We start from the raw sequence: 15,341 nt of genomic DNA, 5'->3' as shown, positions 1-15,341 counted from the left end.
GCATGTGAATATAGGCAGAAATTAAGGACCGTCAATCCACGGTTGCGGTGACGAATACACATGAATATAGGCCGAAATTAAGGACGGTCGATCGGGGGTTCGGTTGGCTAGATCCAGACGCGGTTGTCGAGAAGGTGGCTGGCTTAGGGCCAATGGAATCCTAGATCAAGGGGCATCATCGAGCTGATGGTCATCGTAATATGATATCAAAGTTTCAAGATTCATCTTCAGAAGACGAACATCAGCTAGCATGCAAGTGTGTTATATGTATTTACACTTGCGTCATGTGTTTTCCCCCATCAGTTATGATATTAAGATTAGTTTAATTAGCCATGAAATTTCACATCCCATTGCACTGATCGTGGGTGTTCATAGTGACTGCAGGGGTTGAGGACCAAGAGAGGAGCCGTGGTGGTCCTCCCCGAACCGCCCGGATCCTGGCCCCAATTTTAATCTCTGCGTATTTGAAGGAATCTTCAGGATGATAACAATTGGGGTTACATTGATACATACTACCAAGTTTAGGGACTACATTGAAATAAATTAAAATATGGAGGTGCATTGAATGCAAGACAGACATGTGGGGAAAGTTTGTAATTGTGGTAAAATACAATACGATTATGGAAATTTCATTTTCTTTCCGTCGAGATATGATGAGTGTAGAACTTAAGCGAGAGAGGTAAAGCACACGGGTCACGTCGCAGAGCTTCACAGAGAAGCACCGCTCGCAGCGCTCCTCTCTCTTTCTCTCTCTCTCTCTCTCTCGTCATATAGGAAGAAGAAGCAGCAGCAGCAGCTGCCACTGGACTCTTCGGCGGAGATCCGATACGCCTTTCGGCTTCGATCGGATTCCCCGCTTTGTGCTTGCTCCGATGGAGTCGCTTGTCGGTGGCTATCACGACGGGAACGTTTTCAATCTGGTCGACAGCCGGACCATCGACTCTCGCCATGTAACTCCTCTCCCTCTTCGTCTTCTCATAGCTCGTCGCAGTGAGCTTTGACAAGTTTAAAGTTCTGAGCTTGTAATCAATGGAGCTGGGGAGTGTGGGCTTGGAATTTTAGTCGATATATATGTATGTGTATATGTATATTCATTGTCGCTTTGGAGGTCGCTAGTTTGGAGCTCATGCGTTTCGATCGACAAAAATAGCCAGCTGATGATTTCTTTTTCACTTTCAATTCTCGCGGTGGAACTATCTTTTTCTGCTCAGTGAAGCACAAATGTTTTCTGTTGCATGTAAATGAAAGTATGTACGTACTGAAATTGTTGCTCAGGGCAGTACATAATGATCATATGAAAAATCTCATTTTTAACCATGAGAGGTATGATATGCCCAGTTATGTCCTTGGGTTTTACCCTTTGATTGACAGCCCTTCGAAATTGCTCTACTGGATGAATGCGTGGTACAATTGTTCTTGTTTTTCTTAGATTAATAATTATTAATTAGTGGACTGGGATTGGAAATTATTTGAGTTCTCACTCAACTTTAGCCTTACATGTTTACACAAAAGATACTTGTTTCAACTTACAGAATTATGCAGCTCTTCTGAAATTTGAGTGAACTTAAACGTCTCATTGTGTCCTCTGGCAGAAATGTGTAAATATATGGTTAGTGAAGGAAACGGTTCCTGCCACCCTAAAAAGAGGATTATATGTATTTCTTGTAATGTCATGCATTGCAGCTAATCTGTGTGGTATTTTGTTAGGATGTCAATCGGGATCTGCAAATGCACTCATCGCTGGTCCGGAGGTTGTCTCTTGAGAAGGAACTGGAGGTCTGTGCGCTGGACATCTTACAGTATTTGGTGCTTGGGAACTTCATTCATGCATTATGTTGTTTGCAATTCTTTTCACTGCCTATTGTACTCAGCTATGGTCTATGGTTTTGCAGAAAATATATTTAGAATATATCTCTGAACCTTTAAAGTTTAAACTCTGTCTTTTCCTACTTTACCCACTTGAAAGAGGCCGGAGATAATTAGGTTTTAAGATAAATTGCAGAATTTCATAACAGTGAAAACACCTAGATTGGAAGTCTATTCTGTGCTAAATTGCTTCTGACAATTCATGTAGTTGCAATTTCTTTCTCCTATTTTTCTCAAACAGGGGCACCATGGTTGTGTAAATACGATTGCGTGGAATTCCAGGGGCTCACTTCTGATATCTGGATCAGATGACACACAGGTGTTGTATCTAGACAATGATTGTTCAAACTGACCTTGAGCTGAGAATTGACAATGAATTTCTTGTTACATATGTCTAGGCATTGGAATTTTTTTGTCACCATTGATTTTCATGAAGATTTTGCTCAATTCCATTTTGTCCAGATCAATATTTGGAGCTATTCTGGCCGGAAGCTTTTGCATTCTATAGACTCTGGGCATTCGGCTAATATTTTCTGTACCAAATTTGTACCAGAAACTTCCGATGAACAAGTAGTCTCAGGAGCTGGAGATGCAGAAGTAATAACCAAATTAGCTGTCATTTATTACAAGATGATATTTGATTTGCAATTGGTTTTTTGGTAATTCTCTTTGTTATTCTGCAGGTGCGGTCATTTAAATTGTCTCGCTTAAATCGGAGAAGAGCTGATGAAAACGCAATTAGTCCATCGGCACATTTTCAGTGTCACACTAGAAGAGTAAAGAAGTTAGCTGTAAGATATGATTTCAGAAGTATTTTACCATTCATGTTGATACAGGGACTGAAGATATTCCAATGCCTGGCAGGCATAGAAATGAAAGATGAACAATATATATACCTATTATATTTTCGAAATAGCATGTTACATTCAACTCAGTTAACTGGTCTTGCTTCTTATAAGTTTGGCCTCTTTGTTTTTAAGGTTGAAGTAGGCAACCCAAATGTTGTGTGGAGTGCTAGTGAAGATGGGACCTTGAGGCAGCATGACTTTCGGGAAGTTTCTTCTTGTCCTCCTGCCGGAGCTGCTCACCAGGAATGTCGCAGTGTTCTAGTAAGTGCCCTTTTTTGGGGCAATTGTTTGACCATATCTTATAGTTTTAAATGCGTTATGAAGTCATAAAAAAATATTACCCCAATATTAATATCTTCACATAAAATTGAATTTATTTTTGTTATCCAGCCTTGGGGGCTCACTCTTAAGTTGGTTCAATCTTGATCCATAAAGGTTAAATGTTGCTTTATCAAAAGCATTAGTTTTGCTGGATTCTTGTAAATTTATGCATGCTATTGAGTGGAGACATTTTCCTATCATACAACAAACTGCCATATGATTAACCTATTTGAATAAGTTTTTCCATTCCTGGATTTTATTAGATTTTTCTCTATTTGGAACATGAGATTGTTGTTTTTTGATTATTAGTGTTTGATGACAGCTTGATTTGCGTTCTGGGGCCAAGAGGTCACTTGCTGATCCTCCTAAAGGCATTCTTGCGCTAAAATCTTGTGACATCAGTTCCACTAGGCCCCACTTGCTCCTGGTTGGTGGAAAGTAAGTATTTTTTGCTGGAGCTAATTGCATTCTTTACATGCTTATCTTTTGTGACAAATCTGGTAGATGGGAAAATTGTTTGCTGGATCTCCATTTACCGCTTAGTATGCATTCTGTTTGAATTGAAGTTGTCTCATGCAATGTTGCAGTGATGCTTTTGCTCGACTATATGATCGAAGGATGCTTCCACCATCAAGCTCGTCTCAACAAAGAATGAAGCCTCCTCCATGTGTCAACTACTTCTGTCCCATGCATCTCTCTGATCTGGTAAGTTTAAACCTTAGTTGTTGAAATGTCAATATAGGGCCTATTATCATTGTGACATGCGATTTCTATTCTTCTGGTATGATTGTTATCTAAACACTCAAATATGTTTTAGATATCTGTTAATTTTGAGGCCGTGTTTGGTAGTGTTCATGTTGAATAAGTTATCCTATCCTAGAATTAGTAACTTTGACACAATATCCTTATGCATAACAATTGTTGAAGTGATTGGGAGTTGAAGATAAACATTAATTGAAAATTGATTGAAGTTCATAAAAAAAAGAGAGTAAGAATAGATGCAAATTCCTATAAAAGATAGAATGTTTAGGAGAGTCATTCCCTGATATGGACTGTATCCTAAAATATCTGCAGATGTGAATGAAGTTTAGCTGGGATTGGGTTTTTAGTTATTTATTTATTTGTTTGTGAAATACAGTGGCGAACAAAGTGTTATCCCACCTTTGACATTCTTATTAAGTGTCAAGCTTCTTCCAGATAATGCTTGTTTGTGGTATTTCTGTCTTCATTTAGTGAATCATGAATACTTTGTTGAAGTTGGCTATCCTCTTATATTCAGGGACGATCAAGTTTGCATCTCACTCATGTTACATTTAGTCCAGATGGGGAGGAGGTTCTTCTCAGCTATAGTGGAGAGCATGTTTACCTAATGAATTTGGATGCCAGTGCATTATTCACCTCTACAAAGTCGAATGGTAAATATCTTATTGTCATTAATGCCATGCTCATCTTTTGTGAGCTTGTTGCTGAAGATTTATGTCAGTAACTTCAGCTTCTTTCTTCTTTTTGTTTCTCCCCCACCTAAAAAATGATTGGCATCAACAAATTGAAGTTGAATTTATGGCCAATAAAAGAAAAGGAATGGCTTGTGAAAGCATGAACTTTATCTCTATTTCCGAGCCATAAATCTGCAGGCATGACCCTTCTTATAGCTGGGTCCACAAACATCAATTGAGGACAAATTTGAAATGAATGGGAGTTTCGTGTATCTGAAGCTCCATGGAGAAGTTTAAATTTCTCTGATATAATGAGTTAAAGGTATTTATGGGTCTATTTGGTTTGTTCGTGGAAAGGGTGAGAGTACCAAGTCCATAGAATTTCTCTGCCCTGAGCAAAAATTCAGTAAAAAGAGCCAAAAGTGGATAGATTTTAGCTAATTTGGTTTTCAGTTCTGGAGTTTCGGTACCTCTAGTGGCAATGCATCATCTAATGTAGCTGTTTTGTGCAAGTAATTGTTGTACAAGCTATATTATGATAATTATCAATTATAGTTTTTTTTTTTTTTCTGGATAACAGTATTTATATTAGACCCATACTTTCCTTCAGAGATGGTAAAATCCTGTGTAAGAGATTGTACAATCTGTGCCCCTTCAGTAAGACATTAGTATCTATCGCATGGTTTTCGGCATATTTATGCGAACTCTTTAATTTAAAACTATTGTTCGTGTTCTTGTTCCCGGTAAAAATTGTTTATACAAGTTATGAGAAAAATTAAGGTCCTTATGTCAAATATTTTTGTTTCACTGCAGTCAGCAGGACTGCTATGCAATACACTGCAGGGGACGTAGCCAAATTAATGAGTTTCACTCCACTGCTAAATGGGTTGGAACTCCAACCACCAGTTTTGAGCACTGTAAATAGAAACTCTTGTGGAAAGGGCAGCATCTCTTTAATAGTACAGCTCTGATATGACTCTTCAATTAGTTAATTTAAAAGTCATGATTGTTATTCGCTTGCTACATACTGGCCTTTCTTATGCAAGAGTAGCAGCTTGACAAGTGCAGGAAACTGATTGAAGTTGCAGAAGCGTCACTGAGAGAAGCATCACTGAGAGAGGGGGCTGATTATTACTATGCGATAGAAGCATGCAATGAAGTTCTCGATGGACATGACCGGGAGATTGGGCCAGCTTTGAGGCATAGATGTCTTTGTATACGTGCTGCTTTGTTGCTTAAGGTTTTCTTCAATTCTTGAGTTATATGTGTTCGCCTTTCTTTTCATTTTTGGTTGTTCAAGTTTTAGGTTGGCCGACCTACTAATTCTTTATGTTATCAGCGTAAATGGAAAAATGATGCACACATGGCTATAAGGGATTGCTACAACGCTCGGCGAATTGATAACTCTTCATTTAGACCGCTTTACTACATGTCTGAAGCTTTATCTCAGGTGAGTGCAACACCTATACAGAAGGTGCAGCCATCTGCGGTCCACTCTTTAGGCTGGACCTGTCAGTTGTCTTTGCAGGCTATATATGACATGCTTCTTTCAAGGCAATCGTTTAGTCTTGAAATGTATTGATTACTGAAGTAAACGTGCAATTGTTATTCAGGATTTGAAATATCATGCAAAACATGATGCTGAAGTCGGCCTTTTGTGATTACTTCTTTTGAATTATCTGTTGCAGTTGGGAAAACAGAAGGAAGCTCTAGACTTTGCCCTAGCAGCACAGTGCTTGTCCCCTTCAAATTCTGAGCTAGAAAAAAAGGTTGAGGATTTGAAAAGGCAAATTGATGCAGGTTGGGAGCAATTGATGTTTATTGCATTTTTTTGTTGCTCGTGATGGTCCTGTCCATGCCTTTCAATTTTGCATTGTAGCATGGATTGTGCAGATTCATAGAGCGTTGATATGTCGTGCTATGGAAAACTACTACCTTGCTGACTTCTTTTTTTCCCCCCAAAACCTCAAGTCATATTGATAACTTGAATGTTGTGCTTCCAGCAAAAAAAAAAAAAAACAGAGAGAAGTAAATGTTGCCCCAGCCATCACAATGCTTGACTGGTAGTGACACTGCTTTTTTGTTTTTCCTTGTGAAAAAGCTGTAGATGAGTGATTACCTTGGTTATACTTTTAAGTAATTTATGTGCTTTTTTAAGATTTCTTTGCTCCTCAACCATGTGATGATGTATGCAGCTGAAGCTGAGAAACGTAACAAAGCAGATAACACAGCAGCGAGATCTGATCATCGAAGACCAAGAGTGTTATCACTAAATGACATTTTACATCGGTCAGATGCTAATAGTGATGCTTCTCAAGATGGTCCAAGATCTGAGAGAGAGGATTCTGATTTTGAAGAGGAACTGGAAGTCGACTTTGATTCGCCTTTTCCTGGTGACGAAGGCCATGATGCTGATGCTAGTGTTCTGCATGGAAGTTTGAATCTGAAAATTCATCGAAGAGGCGACTTATCCAGAGAAACTGGTAGCACAAATGGCACTTGTGGATCACCTTCATCATCATCGTCATCTCAAAATGATAGAATGCCTTATCAGGTTTGTCCTTATATGTGGCAGTTTTAATAGACTTTATGTGCTAATTTGCATAAGTTCTACCCCATTGATATTGAAGATGCTGGTGTGCAAATGAATTGTATTGTCTCTGTATGTCAGCATGATCAATTGTAGATTCTTGTAACTTTACTGTAGTGAGTATATTACAGATGTGGAGAACTGTTCAAAACATAGATGAGCTTACATATGCTGGTTTAGATGCATGATGCATGTTCCTGGACTGATAGAGAAACTAGGAGGTGAAGAGCAAGAAATTCAGGTCTATTTAAATGAAAAGGCCATTTCTTTGTCCTTGTTATCTAATCAACTTTTCCTTGTTTCAGCCTGAGGCAGTTGTTGATATGAAGCACAGATATGTTGGGCACTGTAATGTTGGCACTGACATTAAGCAGGCTAGTTTTCTTGGGCAGAAAGGTAATTTCTAATAATGAATCTGTACTCCCAGGTCATAATTCTGCTCTAATATTTTCTTCATCTCGTAGATTGATTTCTTTACGGCTCACTTTTTATATTGTTGCTTGCTTTGGAATGGTGCACAAAACAATGGTGTCCCTTTCTATCAAACTTGCCTAGTGATATTTTTTATTATTTACCTGAACAATCTGGAATATAGGGTTCTGACTGTAAGACTGTATTATTCCATGATAGTATAATTCATGCTTGATGGTGGTTCTGATAGATTCTTGCTAGTAATCCTAATAGAGAATGGTTTATTGTTTGCAATTTACAAATATTACAATGTACTGTCTTGATAGTGACTAGAGTTCTGACTGTAAGACTGCTATTGTTCCATGAAAGTAGAATAGAGTTCTGACTGCAAGATTGCTAGTAGTCCATGAAGAAGAATTGACGGTTGATGGTGATTTTGATGGATTCTTGCCAGTAATAGTAATTGAGACTAGTTTACTGTTTGCAATTCACAAATATTACAATGTACCGTCTTCCTCGTCAATTGTACACTTCAAGTGGTAACTTTGCTTGACACAATACAAATAGATCCTCTTAGATCTCTATATGAGCATGCGCTATCTTAATGATGAATGCCATCTATATAACTTGGTGCAGATATATTGCAAAGGATAAGAATCTATTTACATTCTCTTTCTCCAATCCATGTACATTCCATGGACTCGTTATTTCTGTTGAGTAGTCTGGGTAAGTTGCTAAATTGGCTTTTAAGCAATTGGTTATGATATAACGCAACCCTTCTTTATTTGCAGGTGAATATATCGCTAGTGGAAGTGATGATGGAAGATGGTTTATTTGGGAAAAAAGAACAGGAAGACTTGTAAAAATGCTTCCAGGAGATGAAGCAGGTAAGGCTGTCTCTTGATCTCTTCCTCCAGCCAAAGGAGGAAAATGCCTCCGGCCACCTTTCCTGTTCTTTTCTTTTCCTTTCCTCAAAATCATTCTGATGTTTTGCTACAGTTGTGAATTGTGTGCAATGCCACCCGTACGACGGTGTTGTGGCAACAAGTGGAATTGATAGCACAATAAAGGTGATGCCCGATGAGATATTATGTCCTTGGTTGTTCTCAATTGCTGTATATGATTAAATGGGTTCATAATTGCTAGATTTGGACTCCAAGTGCTTCTGCCTCTACGATTGTAGCTGGTGGACCAGTTGGACCGGAACCTGATGACGTGTTAAAGACCATGGAAAGCAATGCGAAAAGATTAATCCGTAACCGTGATACTATCCTGTGAGGCTTCTCCCCCCCTTTCCTCCCTCCTTAAGTGGCCCCAGTTAGCTTGTCTCGGTTATTGTTAAGTTTTTAAAAATGAGAGATTGTGTCTTTCTTTTTGTTCTCCCTCAATTTCTGGGTTTCCTTGTCCGTAAAACTTCAGTTATTAACTGAAGTTAAAAGGTCTGCAGTCCTAAGTAAATTTGAATTGTTAGATGAAAGCGAGCCATGACTCATACGGAAATTATCAACTTATTCTGAGCTACTTTTTCTTGTGGGTTTATAAGGAGGTTGAAGTCAGTACAGTACGCTGTGCCAGTGATGAGCGCTTATTTTTCTGACCACTAGATGGACTTTGATACAAGTCATTGGCCCAATTTGCTTCGCATATGGTAGTTATGTCGAAAATATTGTGATCCACAGGCCATTTGAACTTCTGGAGCGGGTTGGGATGCAAGAGCTTACAGAAGGAAGCTTGCATCCATTTGAATGTGCTCAAAGCTGAAGTATAACTTCTACCAAGTAGATCGAGGGTGAGAAACTTGTCATTAAGCTTAACCGTATTGGTTCTTTGCTCCAGACTCTACAACCAGCTAAGCCAAAATGGTATTCGAAGATTTAGGGTGTGTTTGGTTTCTAAAAGATTTTCAACTCTACTCAACTTATCATCAATTCAACAACACAATCATTATTTTTTTCATTTTTAAAATTTTTTTAACCATTCAATTCAATTTTTAATATTAAATTCTCTCAACTATTTATTACTTTTTTTCATAATTCAACACCACAATCATTACTTAATCACAGTCATTTCTTAATCATTACTTTCTCTCAACTATTCATTACTTTTTTCACAATTCAACACCACAGTCATTACTTAATCATTACTTTCTCTAAATTATTCATGACTTTTTCACACTTTTTGTCAAAATTCAACAATACAATTATTACAAACCAATTAAAATTAAAACTCAACTCAACTCAAAAACCAAACACATTCTTACTGTTTCGCAGCCTTTGAGATACTTACCCTATGTAGAATCGTTCCAAGTTTAGTTTGTTTGACTCTTAAATTTGAAGGTGCTGATGTTATGTGTCCTCTTCCCATTACAGGTGGATTAGGCGCTACAGTGCTCGAGTCAGTTGGTCGTCTTGTCTTCATTGAAAAAATTTCAGGAGGTCAATATACTACGTCTAAGGAAATAAGTTGAGCTTGCAAGGAGGAGTATCCTAGCCTTTAAAAAAATAACTGGATGTATTGTTCCATGCATGTCGTGTCCATAGCGTTTAGATGGTGATGTGCCATGCTCCACTTACTTCCCCTGTCGAGTTGCTTCTTGGGCTTCCTGTGATCATTTTTCCATATCTCGAGTTTGCGTACAGTTACATATCACATTACTTTTCGGTTTACATTTAAGATACTGCTTCGGCTTCTCTTTTGTCCCTCCCCGCTTGGTTGAGATAGTAGCAGCTTGCATGAGAACCTTTTACGAGTTGAAAATAGCCTTACATGCCGTTGCGAATCCATAAGAGAAATACCAGCTCAAGTAGAACTCAGCCTGGCATCTCTCTTCCCCTCCTTTCCCTCTTCTTATGGCTAAATAACAATCATTTTCTTTCTTCTTTCCTTCCCCCTTGTTGCTACTTACATGAATACGACACCCTAACAAACTCCTGCCTAGAGGGGAAACCCAATCGTGTGGCCAGGTTGAAGTTATTTCCAAGATGAGTCTGGAACGATACGAATCCGAAAAGGATGGGCAATTTTGGCGGAAGGGGATGAGGAAGCGAATAGCAAAGAACTCATGCCAATCTTTTACCCCTTTTGAGGCAGGGGTTAGACGTATTGATGGAGACTCATTGAGAACCAAAGTTCAAAAGAAAACACAGAGGTGGAGTACACTCGCACAAAATTGACATTTAGATGATGGTGATCGAAGATGGGGAGACTCGCAAGGTAGGGGACCAACGAGAGGTAGGCAGCATAAATCCCGAAACCCGATCTGTCGATTTAAAGATAATTAGTTTCTCTTTTTGGTTTCATACGCCGTTTTTCGCGCTTTATCAAATTATGTTTAGACCTTAGTTATTCGTACCGATTAGTTTTGTTTTTCCCCCTGATACGGTCCATGATCACCCTTTGGTGTCCGACAACAATAAGGTGGAGGTCAATGCGTAGGACCATATTGCATCAAATGCTTGTGCACAAGTCTTATCTTTCTCCTGATGCGCAAAATTCCACAATTTCATTTTCTATCGCAAATCGGACCGTTCCAGCTTTTAACTAAAAAGGTAAGTGATTTTCAAATTTGCTTGCTAGGCGTGTCGGACGGTAATTTCATGTATCTGTAGATAAATAATGCGGTGGACGGAACTATATACCTTTTTAATGACGCGATAGATCACTTGGTGGTTCCATCTTGACGTGGACTTGCTTCAATTATGCAGGGAATATACGAAAATCTTTTCAGATGCTAAATTCTCTTCTACCGATCGAGAATGGATCCCAGCATCCATGGCAAACTATCAACGCTGAAGAGGAGCTATATGGTCTTTTATCTCGACAACAAGCCCGAAAAATATCCGAAACTTGTGGTTCGGGATCATCTCCTGTCAAATTTCATCTTTATTCTCTAATCTCGAGATTTGAAAATCCTCGACCATGGTATCAGAAACATACATGGACACATAAATACCAATGTTTAATTATATGATCGGATTAATGATTGATATCAAGTTCGGGCGATTCCAATGACCGTATGATCTTTTCCTGCTTATTTGGGGAAAAAAAAAAAGTATGGTGTTCCCGTGATTGACATAAATAATGTAAGGAGAGGAGGCAACAACTGCCCGAACCTGAAGGACGATTCTTTCATCAAAGACCAAGAAATCACTCCACCCACCAAGTGAGAACGACTTGAGGACCAATTATCAATTATCTATCTATTTATTTATTTATTAGAATTTTAAAATCTTTTATTTTTCTTTTTTCCAACAATTATACACGTGGATGGTTGGTTGGTCGGTGATTACAATGAATCAACCCCAAATTTTATCTATTCTATCAGCTAATGTCACCCAATCTCGATGGATAGCTATTCAAAATTCCACGTCATCCTCGATGTCTATCGTCTCGTGTGTGTCAACTATCGGATTGTGATAATAAATTAGTTCTGATCTCGATGCTCACACGACTTCTTTCAACGTCCAAATTGCGCTATATCATATCATATCATGACAGACTTTGAATCGAGCGTTTATTTCGATTGCCTCGTCGTATTGTTAGGTTGATATTTTCAAATGATGAGAAGCCTATACGAATGCTTCTTCCTCTCCCGCCCCCTCCTGATGATCTTTGTGAGTTGGGGCATTTCATGTTGCAAGCTGATGAGACTCTCTTGACATCGAATCCATAAAGAGTGACCAATATAAGAATAACATCTATAAAAATTCGATGACTCGATTGACATTGATTTGAATTTTTTTTTTTTTATTTTGGGGGTAAAATCTTCTTTTTGTGATCAATTAGAAATGACACGCCCGCAAACGATGATTCTTTGCTCAATTTGTGGCCTACAAGTTATATGTCCTCTAGAAAGAAGTGGCCTCCACTTCATATTCAAGGATCCTCTCATTCTCCACCTCTCTTTCTGCTTACCCTAACAATCATTTAATTTCTCGGCCCCCCCAAAGGAAAAAGTCGATAAATATTCATTAGAAAAGAAATTCCTTTCACCTTTATACGGTGAATGAATCATTGAATTCCTTGCTATTAATCTATTATTATACGTATTTAAAATAGGAGAAAATTTTAAAGAATCATACCTTAAATAACGTGATGAGAAATAACCAATAAGAATTTTTTAATGAAAAAATAATTATGGCAATTATCCGAGTGATTAGCACCAAGTACCTAATTTCATGCATTTTAATTGGTGCTTCCTCACGACACGTGACGAGGTAGGATCTTCACTTATCTTAAAATGGACTCTTGAGAGGCCTCCATTCATTTTACTAGAATTTGTTACTTCAACATTTGGACAATTTTGAAAATCTCTGGTCTGGTTGATTGTTTTATTGCTCTAGTATATAAAATATGCAGATACAAAAGTACTAAATGAATAATCTCTATCAATATTAAATTTAATAATCCATAAATAATACAATATATAAACTGTAAGTGCAATTAATTACGGTTACAAAGTATTTTTGAAATTTATTTTTAAAAATAACTATAAAAAGAAAAAGTAAGGGCCACATAGTGAATTGGTGACATATATTTACACTTACAAATTATCGAGCATTTTCACCAAAAACAAAAAATATCGAGCATTTAAAATCATATGCCATGTAATGTGATATACTACAAATAAAGATTCAAATGCTCTACATCTCATCATTGGATTCAATTTAGTCACATACAATATAATATTTTTAGATCAGCATTAATCTAAAAACGTACAACTACTCGGAGTACCGGACACGACGGGAGAAATCAAATTGTCCGTTAGTTTTACTTTCAACCATCGATTGCGGGCGGATTGAGATGTAACGTCCACTTTGAGAGGTATTCATTTTTCTCCAAACAAAATGTCAAATTAATTTGTAATCTTACGTACCAAACTATATTATATTATTCCCTTTCAAACACGCGACTGGGAAAATGATATTCAATGCTAAATAACAAAATTTTACAACCAAAAACCAAACTTGCAAGTCTTATTTTCGTGGGATAAATATTAATTTTGGTAGAGAATAAAAGGGCTCTCTCTCTCTCCATCGAACATGTTTTTTGGCCCTCCGCCTTAACCAAAAGGAATCCTCTCTCCCTCTCTGCGTCTTTGAGATGAAACCAAACAGCAGCAGCAGCAGAAGAAGAAGAAGAAGAAGGTGACGATGGTGATGACCAGAAGCAAAGAATTAGAGAGTGGCAGTACTAAGGGATCGTCGGAGTGCTGCATGTGTGGGGACTACGGCTTGCCCGACGAGCTTTTCCAATGCGACGTTTGCGGCTTCCGATCACAACACAGGTCTCGAATCGTCTCTCTCGATCTTTTCATCCGATGGATTCTAATATAGCTAGCTAGTGATGTCTACCCGTGGCTCACCATACGTAAGTGATACGTGTTAGATATAAATATATATTGCGATCAAGTCGCGGGGATACATCGAAACTTATAATTTCCGGTGGGTTGGGGTCCGGGGAAGTTGTTCGATATGTTTCATGATTCCCCGATGTCTATACTTTAAGGAACCATGTACATGTAAATATGATCTTGATTGTAGATCCAGGAAAATCTTAGTCATTTGCTGGTCTTTGTATATACATATTCAAACATTTTGATCCGTCATTACCTAACCATGGAATAATTCATTTTGGGCATAGGAGTGAAGTCGTTAATTACATGCACTAAGTTCAGGATTTTCCTGATTGGGTCGTTCTTCTTAGATCGGCTATGATACTATCGGAGTGTGATTAAAAGTTCGTTCATTCCGGTCGGGATAAATGCACAGGTACTGCAGCAATCTGTATCCGAAGGCCGAGTCATACCGAGTCTGCAACTGGTGCCTCAGTCAGACCGATCACCCGATGATCACCGAGCCGACCGATCCGAAGTTGACCCAGAACTCCTCGACCTCGTCCCTAGCATCACACCGAAACGACGCCGAACAAGAGGAAGACGTCAAGAGCATCAACAAGAAGTCAAGGACCAAGAGACCCGACGATCGAGATCTGGTCGTCCAAATCAACGGTCCAGATCTCAAAAAGCAGTCTAAGACGCCATCCCCACCGTCCGTCGTCAGGAAGAGGATCATCACGAGAGGGGCTCTGGAGGAGAGGCTCAGAAGGACCAAGTCTGAGGAGATTTTAAATAATAATAAAAGTAATAAAAATAGTAATATTAACAATAATAATAATAATAAAGGGATTATTACAAAACAGGTTTTCAGGAATAAGGTGAGAAGGTATAAATTATTGGAGGAGGTTTCAAGCTGAAATATATTTTCATATAATAAATTTGTCAATTTTGGTTTCGTTTTTTGGCTGGATTTTGGTCCAGAAAAATAATTATATATATATATATACACATGTATATGGATACAGTACATAAATTGTGTCCATTGTGATGTACAGAGAGCTGTATAAAAAGGATGTGTATAAGGATCCAATTAGTTCCCATAATGAAAATGAAATCGGCAAATTTCCTTTTCTGTATTATACATAAGTCATTTATAAGACCCTCGCTCGATACGGCATGAAATTTGCATATATTATAACCCGTCGCAGCATAAAACCGAGTTCTTTAATAGTGTTTGTAATTGTATTATATATTTCCAAGTGCAGCATGAAGGTACTAGACATCCTCATTGCCACTTTATTATTTTACACATTCAATGGCTTTAGTCGATAGTACTGAGAATCTTTCAATTTCTTTTTGTATTTTGAGTCAATCTTCGCTAGGATATTGGACATAGTAATATGCGACTTGCATGTACTACTGAAATTAAATAAGCTCCATTAATTGAATAAAATATATATACATTGAATTTTTAATCCGACATATGTTTTGTGGTAAAAGTAAGATTCTATTGTTGTCAATTTCCATCTTAC

The 15,341-nt window shown here is 38.0% G+C and overlaps 2 protein-coding genes across 3 annotated transcripts; both read left to right on the top strand.

The window, feature by feature from the left end:
* Positions 1-670: 670 nt before the first annotated feature.
* LOC116204585 (WD and tetratricopeptide repeats protein 1) lies at positions 671-10,173 on the top strand. Of its 2 annotated transcripts, none has more exons than XM_031536739.1 (20): positions 671-950; positions 1,708-1,776; positions 2,108-2,185; positions 2,329-2,463; positions 2,550-2,657; positions 2,847-2,975; positions 3,358-3,473; positions 3,623-3,740; positions 4,315-4,450; positions 5,285-5,430; positions 5,523-5,711; positions 5,811-5,921; positions 6,160-6,271; positions 6,667-7,025; positions 7,367-7,457; positions 8,264-8,359; positions 8,472-8,542; positions 8,619-8,746; positions 9,152-9,261; positions 9,842-10,173. In XM_031536739.1, exons 1-19 carry the CDS (start codon positions 873-875, stop codon positions 9,231-9,233), a joined length of 2,352 nt encoding a protein of 783 aa, XP_031392599.1. In that variant the 5' UTR covers positions 671-872; the 3' UTR covers positions 9,234-9,261; positions 9,842-10,173. The 2 variants fall into 2 exon arrangements, with proteins under 2 accessions (XP_031392599.1, XP_031392600.1); XM_031536740.1 differs by having other exon boundaries at positions 672-950; positions 5,526-5,711.
* A 3,289-nt stretch (positions 10,174-13,462) lies between these two features.
* Positions 13,463-14,948, top strand: LOC116206113 (GATA zinc finger domain-containing protein 16-like). Its single transcript, XM_031538884.1, has 2 exons — positions 13,463-13,758; positions 14,243-14,948. The coding sequence occupies exons 1-2, from the start codon at positions 13,625-13,627 to the stop codon at positions 14,724-14,726; spliced, it is 618 nt and encodes a 205-aa protein (XP_031394744.1). The 5' UTR covers positions 13,463-13,624; the 3' UTR covers positions 14,727-14,948.
* Positions 14,949-15,341: the final 393 nt, after the last annotated feature.

This window comes from Punica granatum, chromosome 4, assembly GCF_007655135.1.
Source record: "Punica granatum isolate Tunisia-2019 chromosome 4, ASM765513v2, whole genome shotgun sequence".
Taxonomy (NCBI): domain Eukaryota; kingdom Viridiplantae; phylum Streptophyta; class Magnoliopsida; order Myrtales; family Lythraceae; genus Punica; species Punica granatum.
The sequence above is the reverse complement of the archived record's forward strand: the minus strand, read 5'-3'. Positions and strand labels throughout refer to the sequence as shown.